Source organism: Lithobates pipiens, unplaced genomic scaffold (assembly GCF_037356315.1).
Source record: "Lithobates pipiens isolate NorthernLeopardFrog02 unplaced genomic scaffold, aLitPip1_a1.2 Scaffold_27, whole genome shotgun sequence".
In the NCBI taxonomy this organism is placed as follows: Eukaryota; Metazoa; Chordata; class Amphibia; order Anura; family Ranidae; genus Lithobates; species Lithobates pipiens.
In genome coordinates, this window is record NW_027507788.1 from 194,924,922 (window position 1) to 194,941,691 (window position 16,770).

General features: G+C 38.9%; 1 protein-coding gene across 1 annotated transcript; it reads right to left on the reverse strand.

The window, feature by feature from the left end:
• Positions 1 to 465: 465 nt before the first annotated feature.
• Positions 466 to 16,556, reverse strand: RNF223 (ring finger protein 223). The gene is made up of 2 exons (XM_077458102.1): positions 16,414 to 16,556; positions 466 to 3,700 (listed from the first exon to the last, which is right to left on the reverse strand). Exon 2 carries the CDS (start codon positions 3,689 to 3,691, stop codon positions 3,053 to 3,055), a length of 639 nt encoding a protein of 212 aa, XP_077314228.1. The 5' UTR covers positions 3,692 to 3,700; positions 16,414 to 16,556; the 3' UTR covers positions 466 to 3,052.
• Between the last annotated feature and the right edge of the window lie 214 nt (positions 16,557 to 16,770).

Sequence of the window (16,770 nt, forward strand, 5' to 3'; positions counted from 1 at the left end):
TGCATACTAGCTCATTATGCCTTTTGCTTTGCAGGTTTAAAAAAAAAAAAAAAAAAAAATGCGGGTTTACTACCGCTTTAAGTACCTTCTGGGCAAGTGACCTGGGACAAATAAGTCGATTAGGAGCCCTGATCTTCACTGAGGCTATTCAGGTTTGTATGTTTATTTCAGGTTATTGGGATTGATTTACTAGGGGTAAGTAGGCTGTTCACTTTGCAAGCTCTCCACAGCTTAGTAAATGTGGTAAAGTTTCAGTTTGTAAAGAATACCTAGTCGCTTTAATAAAAATTAAAACAGCATGTTTTACTTGCACATGATTGAACATGCAAGAGTTTCACCTCATTCACTAAGCTCCGGGATAATTCCCTTGCAAAGTGAACAGCCTACTTGCCTTTGGTAAATCAACCCCCAGGCAACAAGCCTTTCCAGAAGGGTAATAGCAATGATCTTCAATATTTCTCTCAGTTTTATTTTTTAATTTTTATTTTTTATCAGTAAATACAGTTTTATATAAAATTGTTCACAGTGTCAAAGTAACAAGGTATAAATAACAAAGAACAAAAAGCTACATGAAATAATAAGTGCTTTAATTTCATGGCTTGTTTGCTGGATTCATGTCTTTGATGCAACATTGCTGTATGATAAATCAGAAGCTTCAAAAAACCGGCCCACAGCATTCATTACTCCAGGTGTCATTTTTTCCAGCTAAGAAGCTTAAAGTGCAACTTATGCCACGTACACACGACCGGACTTTTTGACAGCAAAGGTCTGACGGAACAAGTCCAGACAAGTCCGTACAATTCGATCTTGTTTGGGCTCCATCGGACCTTTGCTTGCCAAAAATCTGGCGGACTTTAGAAATAGAACATGTTTAAAATTTTTCCACCGGAACTCCGCCGGACCGAGAAATCCGTTCGTGTATATGCTAGTCCGACAGACAAAAACCGACGCTAGGGCAGCTATTGGCTACTGGCTATGAACTTCCTTATCCTAGTCCAGTCGTACGTCATCACGTTAGAATCCGTCGGACTTTGGTGTAATTGTGTGTGGCCAAGTCCGTTCATTCGGAAAGTCCAACTCCGCCAAAAGTCTGTCGGAAAGACCGTCGGACCTAGTCCCTCGAAAAGTCAGGTCGTGTGTACGTGGCATAAACCCTCCTGTTCTTTACAGCCAAAGAAGCTGCCATCTTAGCCTCTGTTTGATCTGCAGTTGACATTGTGCTGCATATTTCAATTATGACACCAGCGATTTGATGGCTTGATATTTCAGGTTGAGAGGCCAAGTAACCGTGACAGTTATCATTCATGGCATGTCTTGAATATAATGGTTTTGGCAAACCGTTAAATCAGTGGGCTTAGTTCCACTTTAAAATAAAGAGCCAACCAGGTGCTGTGGACAATACTTCTACCCACACCTCCTCAATTGTTTGATACATGGTTCCAATTGCTCTTGGTTTCAGTTAATAACACACTTCCTGGCAATCTGTGATGTCACTTCCTATAGGTGAAAATTTGTTCTGCTCACAACATGGCTACCTGAACTGTAGCAGCCTAATTACACAGAAGCTTTACAAACTGAAAAAAAAAAAAAAGTGAGGGCCATGGAATCTTTTTCTATATTGTCAATAAACATTCCAGCCTTTTAGAACCACGACCCCTTGTTCTAAACCTCATATCCTTCGTGTTGTACTTTTAATGTGTTCAATAGCATAAAATGTTTGTTTACAGCTCCATTAGGGCTGATAGAAGATTGCAGTGGAACCTGGCATTTTAGAGGTATAAAAATCCAATCCCACACCTTAATGATTTTCATCTATTCACCCGGTTAAACGGTTATTTGTAGCGAATAAAACCCCACATCGTGTCTCCATTGCTTTATGCCAGTTTTATGAGGCACTTAGGACTAAGGATTTTTATTTCCTTTAGCAGCATATACATTAAGCCAAGCTTTGGTGGAAGAGACAAGTGATTTTGTTTTGCCGTGCATTAGACACGGGGTTATGGGAGAAATTGCAGAGATCAAGTAGAATTATTGAACAGTTATTATAAAAGGCTGTTGGTGCACAGTGTTAATAATCCTTTGTATTTGGTCTTGGTTTTTCTAAAACACTATATATATATATATATATATATATATATATATATATATATATATATATATATATATATATTCAGTTTTTTCTGAAAAGTTCAATTATAGGCTGAATTATAGGCATCACTGCATTGCAAGATTTGTATATATCAAGCATATTAAATTCAAATAATACAGCGAGTCAAATGGAGAAGACTAAATCTTTAAGGGGGCCACATTATGTCTATGGAGGGCCGCATCCACTTTAATCCAGGAAAAGATTATGGCACTTTCAAAAGTGACAGTATAGTAAAAATTGCAAGTTACTATATTCAATCTCAGAGAAAGGGTCCATAAAACATCTCCTGAAGTATTTAGCTGCACAATGATGTAAGAAAGTGTAAATTATGAACTGGAGAACAGCTAGGGGCCAATTTCATTTTTGATCCTTTAATCAAGAAGGACCGCAGAGAAGAGAGAGAAGGCCCCATGCAGCCCATAAAGCACCAGTTTGACATGCCTAGTCTTTATGGAAGTATGATTTTGCTAGAACTGCCATTCACTTTTTGAACACTAAAAAACTTTTTCTTGCATGAAGCGCACATAAAGTTTTACATTTCTTCAGGTTCATAACGGTCATATAATACTGTATTTTCCAACTGTATGCTGTAGCCCAATGTCAACATGGCCATTCACATCAATGTAGAGTGCCATTCTGTAACACCATGGCAGCATCCTGTCCCTGCAAACTTGCCACACTTTCTGTCCATCAAATAGAACCTGTTAACATCCATGGTACAACAGGTAGTTTCTGGTTTTGTCTCAAAATCGACATGAAAACCAAGTTTTACGTTTTAACCTCCGAGCAATGTACATAGAGGGCAATGAAACAGATGTGCAAGTCAGTGGGTGTCCTGCTTATACAATTTCCACAGTAAGCAGAGTCCCTCTGCTGTTGACTTAAGTCCACTGTAATTCTTGCTTATATTCCATGTGTTACTAGAAGGGAATTAGTAGGCAGCTTAGTAGGTGTTGCCTCTGTTGTACATTTTAGGTTCCCCGTCTTAAGGATGCACTGTACTGGCCAAAGGAGGATGCAGAATAAAACGATCACCATAAAAGCGATAAGTAAGAGTCTTTTCCAGTCGGTGCACAGACAGCAGAACCTCTGCAGTCTGGATCTTGGCCTTGGTGGTGGGGGAATGTCTTTTTTGCTTAACCCAATGTCTACACAGATACACAAGTCTGATTGGTTGGACTCTGGGTCTTGTTTGTAACAAAGCTTGGTACCCTCAATCCAAACTGGTTCTTCTTTACGTTGATGGGGAGGCAAGTTAGATAACAGTTCTTGGTTTGTCTGTAGTGCTGTAACTCCCTGCTGCGGGATTGGTGTGGGTTGCCGGCAAAAAGGACATGACACCTTGCCCTGCTCACTCTCTGGTGGGAGTGACGCTACAAGCCTTGCTACACACTCCAAGCAGACAGTGTGTGAACACTGAAGGACCTTAGGGGTCTTGAAAATGTTGTCATAGCAGTTAAAACAGATCGTACACTCAAGTCTGCTCTCCAACCCTTCTTCTACATCTACTTGCGTATGCCAGACTTCAGTTGTCATATCCATGTTTGAGACCTGTTGAAGACGAAAAAAGGCTAAATTAACAATTTATAAGAATATGTAAAAAATTCGACATTTTAAAAATATAGTGTTATGTTAATTCTGTCATGTAATGGACATAGATATTAGAACACGGCTTGGAGGTCGCTACAACCCAAAGACAAATGTAATGTAAGCTGAAAAAAATTCTGCTCTCATTTACCAAGGCAAAGCGCAATATACAGATATCTAAATTGTCCAATAAGAATTCACATAATTAAAGTATCTGCATTTGTGATTAGTACTATTTACTGTGCCTGTTTTCATTATTGGATTTTCATAATTTTACCACAAAAAACTAAAATGTTTATTTATACCGTAAATTTTATATATATAACATCTACTGATTTTTATGATAATTGCTACTGTTATGAACACAAATATCTATGTGTTTGTTAATTTATTCATATTCAGTTATTTAAATTACTTTATGAGTAATCATGCAGACAGTAAAATATAGCCAGAAGAAATTGGTAGATTTAGTACTAATAAACACCAAATAGTAACAGTGGTATATAGTTTGCATATATTTAATTCACGTAAAGCAACAAGCATCACAAGTTGACATTTGCGGACCTTGTGGGATCCCCTTGTCATGGCAGAGTTTCAAATTCCTTGAAAAGGGAATCCTGCAAGCTCCCAAATCATCGACGTGTGATGCCTGTTGCCTGATGTAAAGTACAAGATTACCACTATACCAAGGTGTGTGTTTAATATTCTTATTTTCCTATGATTGCAGATGAGTTGTTGCTAACAAAGGAATAACTTATGACAATGTCGCCGAAGCATTTTAGAATCCCAGAAAATCAGGGACTGCTGGCAACCATGCCAATGACTGGAGGTGCAGATTGCCCATGTCCATATTGAAAGATAATATAAAAAAATGACAATGATCAGCAGAATCTCTGCCTCTTTAGTAACCTTACCTCTTAAAAATGCTAAGCCAATATTTCTGTCACCTTTGTTAGCAATCATTAATAATCCGCACTACCACAGTCTGAAATCTGACTGGTATAAATGCTTAGCTACTGACTAGTCTGCTAGGTAAACTACAAAGGTTATATGAGCTATAAATAAATAAATAACAGTTCATTCTGTTAATGCTTGGAAAGTTTATAACCTGATGTAATGTTATAATTTCCAACGGAACTCATACTTTATTAGGTATTTTACAATGCAGTGTCATGCTTGCTAAGACACAATGATGTGACACCGCAATTAGGTATTTTCCCACAACATATTTCCTTGTAATGTTTGCCAGTTTTTAATCAATCTTACTATATTGTGTAGTTTTGAATAAACAATAAATGGATGCAATGATTGTTCACTGTATACTCCACCAAGCTGTGCCAAAGAACTAAGATAAACCCCCGTTACTCTTGTTACATAGTAGATTGACAAAAGACAAAGGGTCCATGGACCAAAGCAAATTGTTTCTAACTTTTTTTGGGACTCTTGCGGTACGCCTCGCCTTATCCCACTCTCCCTTTTTACTTCCCTCCTCTGCTGCACATACTTACTTGCTCTCCTTTTTTTCCTTCTCTGTTTCTGACACTACTGGGGCTATCAATTGACTCAAAGCTTGGGGATTCCTCTTTGGATTAGTCCGTATCAGAACAAGGCAAATTTTGGCCCCAGGGGCCACATTCAGTCCTTTGGCAGTCCCTGTCTGGCTTTTGATGCCTCCACTGTGAGCATGCCTCTCTGAGCCTGTCAGCTTCCTTACTGGGGAGGCTGACAGGCTCAAAGAGGCACACTGACAGATGTCCATGTGGAGAGCTGGAAGAAGAGAGCCTTGGGGAGCTGATCAATACAACAGGGATTCTCCGTTCTGGCAGCAGAGCATTGCCTAGGAGAGGTCCTGACACTCTGCCACCACTCTGCTCAGCCAAGCTCTTCATGTATTAGCTCCTGCACACTGCAAACCCCAGGAGGCATGGATCTGTTCTTCACTCCAGGTCAGGATCTGCAGAAATCCCCACTGTACTGATCTTGGGCTCTCTTCTTCCAGTCACAGTGCTTTTCAGAAGGCATTGGAAAGCCAGGAAGGTTTCCTTCTTACTACCTTATTTAACCCATGCATTCCCACAGGTTAAATAATTCCCACACCCCGCACTCCTGTGTATTGCACATGGTTGTGGCTTGGCCCTATTGAACTTGGCTAGTTTGACAAGCAGAGCCACTTATCAAACTCTGCACCCTGAGTTAACAGTGAACAACTATGTCCAGTTTGTATATTACAGTTCAGATGGGCAGCCAAACCCCCCTCTGACCACCCGTCTGGAAGAGACCTTTTTCATGAGCAGTTGTACATAATATTCCTAGTGCCAGGAGTTTGTTTTCTATATGCTTACATACTTATTATTATTATTATAATACAGGTTTTATATAGCGCCAACAGTTTTCTCAGCGCTTTACAACATGAGGGCAGACATTACAGTTACATTACAATTTGGTACAAGAGGAATCAGAGGGCCCTGCTCATTAGAGCTTACTTATGAACCTTCCAAGGTCCAAAATTAACACTGAGAAGAATTAAGTCCCCCCCCCCCCCCACTAGCCATGAGGTTTGTGCATTAGCCCCCCAAATAGTCTTAAACCATGGGTTGTCTAGCTTTCAAGTCACTGGTGTTTAGACAAAGAAGGACCTGCAAGGCACAGAAGATGTAAAAGGGTCTCCCTAAGTGTTGCTTACATTAAGGCAATCCATCATCGAACAGTCACTTTACATTGCATCTACAACAGGGTTTCTCAAACAGGGTTCAATGGATCTTTGGGGTTCCTCCAGAGGTTGCTCCTTTAGCAATGAGCAATTTCTGCTCTTATGCCCTGTACACATGGTTGGATTTTCCGGCGGAAATTGTGCGATCGGATCATGTTGTCGGAAAATCTGATCGTCTGTGGGCTTCATCTGACTTTTTATGTCAGATTTTCCGATGCACAAAGTTTGAGAGCAGGATCTAAAATTTTTCGCATAAATTCAGATCGTGTGTAGACAATTCCGACAGACAAAATGCAACGCATGCTCAGAAAAAACGAAGAGACGAAAGCTATTGGCTACTGGCCTGTTTATAGATCCGACGTATGTGTTTGACGTCACCTCATTCAGAACTATTGGATTTTCTGACAACTTGTGTATGCAACACAAGTTTTGGCCAAAATCCATCAGAAAAAATCCCATGGATTTTGTGGTCGGAATGTCCCACCGTGTGTACAGGGCATAAGATAAGTTCCCACTTTCTAGCCATCTGTGAAGGGATAATTCTTCTCAATGACCGCAAATATAAGGAGCATTCTTCCCACTGACCATCACACTAATGTATCATGAGTTTTAGATATAGTAATTTTTAGCAGGGGTTCCCTGAGATCAGAAAGTTATTTTAAAGGTTCCTCTGTGTTTTAAAGGTTGAGAAAGGCTGATCTACAATAAATAGCTTTGCCGTTATTATCACTCTCCAGCATGGAACTGCAATGTCTGAGTTATGTGAGTTCTTGTTATGAAGGCGGGGATATACTAGAAGCTGCCATGCTACTTTGACCTGTTTCTACCAGATAGTAAACGCTATCATAAAATATATATTTATTATCTTTGGTACTTCCCAGTTACAAGACCCCATCTATTCCTATGCTAGCTCCACGACTAATCAGAGAAAGCATGCTATGGATCCCAATAATGACATCCTTCTTGGCAGGACCCATGTCTCTATTCCACAGTCAGGAGGCACAATATTTCCAATTATTTAGCAGGTGCATAAAATTCATTATGCAGTGTCATCGCTACACACACGTGTTATGGTTATGTGACAGGACTACATAACTGATCTGTTTGTGTGTTGAGAATCTTACATAAGTGATTTTGAAATTCCTAAAGACAGCACGTGAACAAATTATGGGACTGTGTCATTGTTGTCATGTGATTGGAGGGAATTCTTGTCTTTTGCACTCAGCATCTCTCAACACAACCTCATCACTAGCAGCTGGTAGCATGGATCTAGACAATTACCTCATCCTCCACTCACAAAAGGACATTCATGCCCTGGGGAGAAATAAAGGATGGAATTGTTTCAGCATCTTGATTATGAACTGAGGCTTATGGTTCGCATTGAATGACACACACAACTCCCTCCTATGTGTACGACTCCATTCACTGTACCAGACTGTAAAAAAAAAAAATGTAATCCCTATATCCATTATATCATATCCGTGATTGGAAATCTTTATCTCTTAGTATTAAATGTATACGCTAACAATGATCTTGTCCTATTTCCTTCCTTTAGGTCTGTTAAATATGCCATTGAAAGCATTCTGAAACATACACAAATCTATAGCTCTGTTGAAGACGTGCACCCATTATACATGACCAGTCCGGGTGCTAGCCACTATAGTCCGTCTCCACTCTAAATGAAAAATATAAAAAGGATGTATCAATCGCACTCCACTGTTAGCTCTTCTGAGCATATTTAAAGCGGGGGTTCCACCATAAAGTGGAACTTCCGCTCATCAGAACCCTCCCCCCCCTCCGGTGTCACAGTTGGCACCTTTCAGGGGGGAGGGGGTTCAGATACTTGTCTAAGGCAGGCATTTGCACCCATTTTCGGGCATAGACTCCCACGGTAGTCTATGCTGTTTCCTGTCTGCTGGGACACAAACAGGTCCCAGAGACAGCGCGGACCATTTCCATTGTGCTGCGTGACTCGCGCATGTGCAGTAGGGAACCGGGAAGTGAAGCCGCAAGGCTTCGCTTCCTGATTCCCTCACCGAGAATGGCGGCAGCAGCAGCTGAGAGCCGAGCGATCGACATAGCTGGACCCTGGAACAGGTGAGTGTCCATTTATTAAAAGTCAGCAGCTGTAGTATTTATAGCTGCTGGCTTTCAATAATTTTTTTTCCAGTAGACTCCCTCTTTAATAATAGCCAATAAATTGACGGCTTACAACAATGTCCCCACCCGAGCACCAACCATGCTTAACACATTTCACCACTCCTGGCTTTCTTACGAGGATAGGGGGACTTTCCCTATCTTTATGGGCAAGACAGGAGTGGTGAAACGTGTCAAGGAAGGTTGGTGACATGTCGGTGGGGACATTGTTGTATGCAGTTAATTTAGTGACCATTAATAACTATGGTAAGATGACCCAACAGTGGAGTGCGGATGACACATCCTTTCATATTATTGAAAATGTTCTGTTATATCTTCGATACGTGTAAAAAAAAGACTTGTTGCTCCATCTAGAACTCTTAAAGTGGAAGTAAACCCATGGATTTAAACAGTTAAAAAGAAAAGGGAATGCTAACTGCACACTGGCTGTGCTCTCAGCCAAACTATCAAACCATCCAATGGCTGGTGTCATAATGAATCACATGTGCAGCACCATAGCAGTTGAAGATTAAACAGAGGCAAAGATGGCAGCTTCCTTGGCTGAAAACGATAGGGGAGTTTACTTCCACTTTAAGAGCTAGTAATTTACTGTGCTCTCCATTTCCGCTGCACACTTATGCCCCGTACACACGGTCAGATTTTCCGACGGAATATGCTCGATGGGAGCTTGTTGTCGGAAATTTCCGACTGTGTGTAGGCTCCATTGGACATTTTCCATCAGAATTTTCGTCACACAAAATTTGAGATCTGGATCTCACATTTTCCGACAACAAAATCCGGTGTCGTAAATTCCGATCGTGTGTACACAATTCCGAAGCACAAAGTTCCACGCATGCTTGGAATCAAGCAGAAGAGCCGCACTGGCTATTGAACTTCTTTTTTCTCGGCTCGTCGTACGTGTTGTACGTCAGCGCGTTCTTGACGTTTGGAATTTCCGACAAGATTTGTGTGACCGTGTGTATGCAAGACAAGTTTGAGCCAGCATCCGTCGGAATAAATCCATGGATTTTGTTGTCGGAATGTCCGATCAATGTCCGATCGTGTGTTCGGGCATTATAGTTTTGCTTTATTGCCAGCATTATTATAGAGACAGTGGAGTAGATTTACCAAAACAGAAGAGTGCAAAACCTGGCCCAGCTCTACATAGAAACCAATCAGCTTCCATTTTTTTCTCAAAGCTTTGTCAAAGAATAAGCTGAAGTTAAAAGCCGATTGGCTGCCATGCACAGCTGCACCAGATTTTGCATTCTCCAGTTTTAGTAAATCAACCACCATGTTCTGTTGTCTTTTTCTAGGGTAACAACACTGCTCCCCCTTAGATATAGTACAGTGAATGAGTGTGCTGTCACTCCAAGACAAAAATACTGTATAATGTATATACATTTTTATTCTTGGACTTAGATACACAATAAAAATCCAATGATGAGAACCAAAGTTAGTATAAAGAGGAATATACACTGTATATATATATATATATATATATATATATATATATATATATATATATATATATATATATATATATATTATTTTTATTTTTTTATAAAAAGTTGCATAGTTTGTCTTTATGAATGGATATGGGGAGCAGAACATTTTTCTTATTACTCTGCTTTTGGAAAATAATACTAGTCTATGAGTCAGCTGATATTGTGTTTTGGTTTTTACCACTATTTAAAAAAAAAAAAACATTTACTTATTGGAGCAAGAGGGCAATTTCTCATTGTCTCAATTGGTCAACTCTAAATAGTAAATCGCACTTATTTTTCAAAAAAGAATTTTATATATATATATATATATATATATATATATATATATATATATATATATATGTATATATATGTGTGTGTGTGTGTGTGTGTGTGTGTGTGTGTAAAGATTATCCCCACTGATTTTATTAATATAAATCGCTTTATCTCTAATGAATAATGCTTTTTGTAGGTTTTTGGTTAAAAAATAATTAATGCAACATTGTCACCAGTAGGGGGCACTTATGTAAAACTTGTGACTCGATCATCAGCCGGTATGTAGGTTATGTCATTTATTTTCTGTACATACTCACTAAATTACTTCTCTGATAGAAGAGAGCGTCACATCCCAAAAATTTGAATTATGTACGCGTCACATGATCTATAATAAGATGAATGGTACTGGTCTACGTGCAATAACACATAAGAGTTTTTCATTCCTTTCTTTTTGCCAGCGACTCTAACCTGATGTTGTATTTGTGGCACAATATACGTCAAATTTATGCTTAGGTTAGGTTATGCTATATATATGTGCATTATTACACTGTTTATAATAGTCTGCCACAGGTTATAGTGCTGGCTAATTTATGAAAATTAAAAAAAAGTTTTATACATAATTTTAGAACCAGGAGCTGTTTATCATACACAATGGTTTAGAAAAGTAAATGTAATTCAATAAGAGTTTACATCTTTAACTGCTTCAGCCCCAGAAGATTTGGCTGCTGAATGACCAGGCCATTTTTTGCGATTCGGCATTGTGGCGCTTTAACTGACAATTGTGCGGTCATACAATGCTGTACCCAAACAAAATTGATGTCCTTTTTTTCCCCACAAATAGAGCTTTCTTTTTGTGGTTTTTGATCATCTCTGCGTTTTTTATTTTTTATGCTATAAAAAAAAAAGAGCGACAATTTTGAAAAAAACACAATGGGGGTTATTTACTAAAGGTGAATCCACTTTGCACTGCAAGTGCACATGGAAGTAAAGTTGCTGTAGATCTGAGGGGGACATGCAAGGAAAATAAAAAACAGCATTTTAGCTTGCACATGATTGGATGATAAAATCAGCAGAGCTTCCCCTCATTTCAGATCTACCCCTTAGATTTAGAGCAACTGCACTTCCAAGTGCACTTACAGTGCAAAGTGATTTTCCTTTCGTAAATAACCTTTCTTGCATGCTAGCAGTTAGTCAAAGCTCCAAGAAGATAACATCAGTTGGGTTGAAGAAGATCCTATGCTGTCTCAGAAATAGTAACTTATAAAACCGGTTTCTGCATATTTATATTTTAAAGGAAAAAAAAGATGCTGCATTGTTAAAGTGGTTGTAAACTCTTACAAACCACTTTGACCTACAGGTAAGCCTAGATTAAGGCTTACCTGTAAGGTCCAAGAAATATCTCCTAAACCTACACGGTTTAGGAGATATTTACCCGAAGACAGGCACCGCTGTATACGGTGCATGTGCCGTAGACAGCGGCGCGCAGGAGCACTGGGCAGGCTGCAGATCGCGCCGATATGCGGCGAGTGTCGGCTCCCGTGCGCATGCAGAAGTCGCTCCGGGATCCATGGCAGCAGTGAAGAGGAAGACGGAGGACCGATTCGGGGGCTTTGTTCTCAGGTAAGTTATTCATAATGAGCTAGTATGCTATGCATACTAGCTCATTATGCCTTTGCCTTGCAGGGTGTGTTTTTTTATTTTTATTTTTTTTTCCCTTTACTTCCTCTTTAAAGACTGAGTATGAAATCTTATACTGTGACTCCAGGCACTTGTTGTGCTGCAAATCACAGAGCCTACGTGACCATCGGCTGCTGGGTGACAGTTTCGTACTGAGTTTGCTATTTGGCCTCACCCAGGTAGTATCGCCCAGCCAGCCAGTACAAGCCAGTTTAACATACACACAGGTTGAGTCACACGTCACAAGATTTGAAATAGAAAGCGAGGGATTTTGTTGTGCAATGTGTTCAAAATTGACTATAGTCTTCTGGAAATAACCAGACCTAGCTGTCTACACAAGAGACAACTAGCACTGCAATGCAAATGATTCTTGTTTCATATCAATATTCCAAATTCTGGTCAATTGTAATGAGTTTGTAATATACTGCATATATATATATATATATATATTTTTTTTTTTTATAGATATCTATATATATATATTTTATTTATATATATATATATATATATTAATATATATATATATATATATATATATATAAATATATATATATAAATATATATATATATATATATATATATATATATATATATATATATATATATATATATTATATTATATATAATTTTTATACTTTTTTATTAATAAAAATATAAATCTATATCTATATATATATATATATCTGTAATGAGTTTGTAATATACTGCATATATATATATATATATATATATTTTTTTTTTATAGATATCTATATATATATATTTTATTTATATATATATATATATATATATATATATATATATATATATTAATATATATATATATATATATATATATATAAATATATATATATATATATATATATATATATATATTATATATAATTTTTATACTTTTTTATTAATAAAAATATAAATCTATATCTATATATATATATATATATATATATATATAGATATATATATATATATATATATATAAGTGTGTGTGTGTGTGCATGTGTATATCAGATCCATGGCTGACATTTTGTGGATGTGAATATATCTTTGTCATAGCTTTAAGGTTAACTCTACTTTCCTGGGGGGGGGAGCATACACAATTGCTACACAATGCATGTTGTAATGATAAGTAAGAAAATTCTGTATATACACATTGCATCGAACCTTGAGAGATGGGCTGCAGCAGCAGAAGACCACACCAGGTGCCACTCCTGTCAGCAAAAGAACCGGAAACTGAGGCTTTAATTGGCACAGGCTCACTAAAATTGGACAATAGAAGATTGGAAAAACATTGCCTGGTCTGATGGGTCTCGATTTCAGCTGCGACATTCAGATGGAAGGGTCAGAATTTGGGGTAAATGTTATGAAAGCATGGATCCATCCTGGCTTGTTCAGGCTGATGGTGGTGGTGTAATGGTGTGGGCACAGGGTGTTCCAGGTGTGCCTGGGTACACCCTAATCACCCATTTAGTACTATTGGGTGATGGTTAACAATCTGCTAGTTGGATAAACTGACGGGGTTCTTGCTCATAAGTGTGTGATGCTTCTGTTTTAACGGCTTCCTGCACAGCCCCGCCCCATCACAGCATTTGGCAGGCAATGAGGCATTGTATCACCTCCGCACCCCCTGCTTTAACCCCTAGAACCCTGCACTAGCATAACGCAAGCACCTGCATTGCACACAGTTGAGGGGGACTTGCAGAGCAGCCCCAGTCGCTGGAATGGGATACGTTCAGCAGGCACTGTGCCCACAGCAAGCGACTGAGGTTGTAATTCCTGCTTCAGTCAGGAAGCAAAGCCTCGCAGTGGCAGCATGTGTACACCCCAGCCCTGTGTTCCCAACTATCATTACATGTACAGATGGCTTGTAAAAAACAGGCACTTTTCTCCTGTCCATAAATGTCAGCGGACAGCCGTGTGTTGGAGCTTTGGGGTGCACACCCTAATGCAATAGGCTCTGCACACCTTTGGGTGTGGGGGATATTTTCTTGGCACACTTTGGGCCCCTGACTCCACCCCCTTTGCCCTGTCATGTATACCCCACCTTTTTGATTAAGTGCCTATCAAATGCCTCACCAGCGCCCATAAATGCAGCCTACCAGTGCCCATCAATGAATGTTTGCTTGCTTCCATTCATTCGGGAGTTGGGACACAGACACAGTCCTCTGCCTCTACTGCGCCCCTGACACTATGTGCAAATGGAGCGGCGGCTGCCTGCTGATGCTGAGACTTAGTTGCTTGCTGTAGAGGGAAGAGAGTAGGAACAGCAGTGGCCGGGCGCCCTTGGCAGCAGTGCGCCCTAGGCGGCTGCCTAGTTTGCCTAGTGGTAGAACCAGCCCTGATCCTATGAGATGTGCTATGGCTGCTTAAATACAATAGCCGGCAGTGCAGAGGTTTAGTGTGGATGAAGGAATCTATTTATTTTCTTTTCTTCAGCCCATGGACAGAACAAGAGAAATCTTGCTGTGTATGGCCAGCTTTAGTATATTAATTACATTTGGCAGCAAGACAATGCTTCCTGCTAATTCACAAGCACGCTCTTATGTATGTTGTCTATATTTATTTTGTTCACGCTACCTTCAATTAAGCTTTTGATATAGGATTAGTTTAAATGATAGTAATTGGATCTGATATTGCAAACACCCAGTTTGATGCACAGATAAAAGCTTCATCTATAAAGAAACATCCATCTAACTGTTCAGACATTCCTAGAGAGCAGGGCAAGTCTGATTTTTACAGGGATTCCAGCTGTATTTAGACTCACTGCCACACCTCAGATAAAACTCTACACACGCCCAAAAAAATAAAACACTTTGTATGTGTACTGAGCAGACCATGATCCATAAAGCAACAGTACTAGAAATAATATGATAACTGCCTAATGTAATGCAATACATGCCACCGACATAATAACTGCCATTGCATACTGTTAATTGCATGTTAAATTAGATTTTACACCAATCCCTTTTTTTAAATCTCAGGTTTCATTCAAATATTACTTGGTGATCCGGCTATGAAGGTTCAGACACTTGCTTTCATGGGGTGCCAACTATCTTCCAATTGTATACCCAACTGAGACTACAAGTGGCTGTGCCAGTACACGCTGTGCAGACATGGTCCATCCTTCTCGCCATCAGGAAGCCAGTCTAGAACAATGATGTGCAGCCAGGCAAATATAAAGTGGCTGAAAGAGTTTGAACTAGATTAGCATTCTGATTTTAAAAATTGATCAAAAAATGTCAGTTCATTAGAAACTAAACGCCATCCAGTTAAGGATTAGATCCATGTTGCAGGTCCTTCACCTTCAGGCAGTCTGCTCATATCAGCATTCTCTGCCGATTTTGATTGAAACCAATGTGTTCTGTTACCACGTTGTATAATAACAAACCTGCTCTGATTGGAGCTTACTAAGCATGCTGAGATTTGTAGTTGTCACCACCTTCAGGTTACGTAGATGATCATCCTTAGCTCCTCTTATCAGCTGGACTTCTAGATCCTGGTGGTCTTGAAGGCCTCAGGACTGATGTTCTTCCTGTGTTGCCAGCTTCCACAGCTTGCTGGAACTTGTTGTTCTTCAACAAGCTGAGGGCCACAAATTCTCAGAGAATATCGTTCTCTCTAGATGATGATGTTTTCTTTTAGGTCCAAAAGTGGTTTAGAATTCACATTTCAGCAAGAAGGTTCCAAAGTCATTTAGATAAGAAATGGGTTTTTAGATTCTGTAACAATACATAGCACTTTTTTCGAAGGTGTACTAAGGTGAAATGAGAACTTTGGATAAATATATTAAATGTACTAAAAAAAACTTGCTCTAATAAAAAAAAAAATATATATAATTTGAATTTGTTTATTCATGTGATATCATAAATGAAACTACCTTTCTACAGACACAAATAAAAAAATGGAGATCCTTAAAGCGCCATTTAAACTTCATGTACCAACCAAAGCACAATTTGTAACGGCAGTAGCCGACCATAACCAAAACAGAAGCTGTCTCTTATTGCGGTTAATAAACTGAATCTTTAGAGAAGCAAGTTAATATTTCTGTGAATAAGCTTGCATTGAATATCATCATTACCCTTCACAGTACTTTATAATAAATCGAAAAAAATCTGAAAAAGTGATCGAAATGCGCCAACTAAAGATATAGTCTTATTGATAAAAAAAAAAAAATGTAGTGCCTTGATATTACAAAATTAAATTCAATTCCCAAACTTCTAAAATAAATTCTGTCCATGAAATCAATTAACTAATTCTACATCAGAATAATAACACATACCGAAGAATACAATAGCTGCCTTACTTATCTAAACTACAAAATGTTTAACAGAGAGATTTCCTTATTTTTACATTATCCGCACCTACAATGTCATTTAGCATTGTTCACCTACCAGAAGTTTTCCTGAGTTGTGAAGTTAAAATTCCTGGATGTCTTTGCTGGGATGTTATGAACACAGTTCAAGATACTGAATGGTTATTGTTCTCTTAGCACTCCCTCGCAGTCATTGGAGCAGTCAGTGCTGTGCAGGTTGTAGTATACAAACTGGTTACTCCTTACTATCAGGTGCTTATATAGCTTCTTTATAAAAGGTGAGTCAGCGAGCGTGTTCCTCCCCTACCTAGTAAAGCAGACAGTGAGATTCTTCCAGGAACCAATATCTGCTTACTGTAATAGAACTGCTATTGGATTTGGATATGTTTATATTCTCCCATGAAGTTCGATAGGAATAATCTAGCATATCAATGGT

What these genes read in the sequence shown, in the direction of transcription:
- RNF223 (XM_077458102.1), bottom strand. Translation starts at nt 3,691, where the DNA reads ATGGATATGACAACTGAAGTCTGGCATACGCAAGTAGATGTAGAAGAA.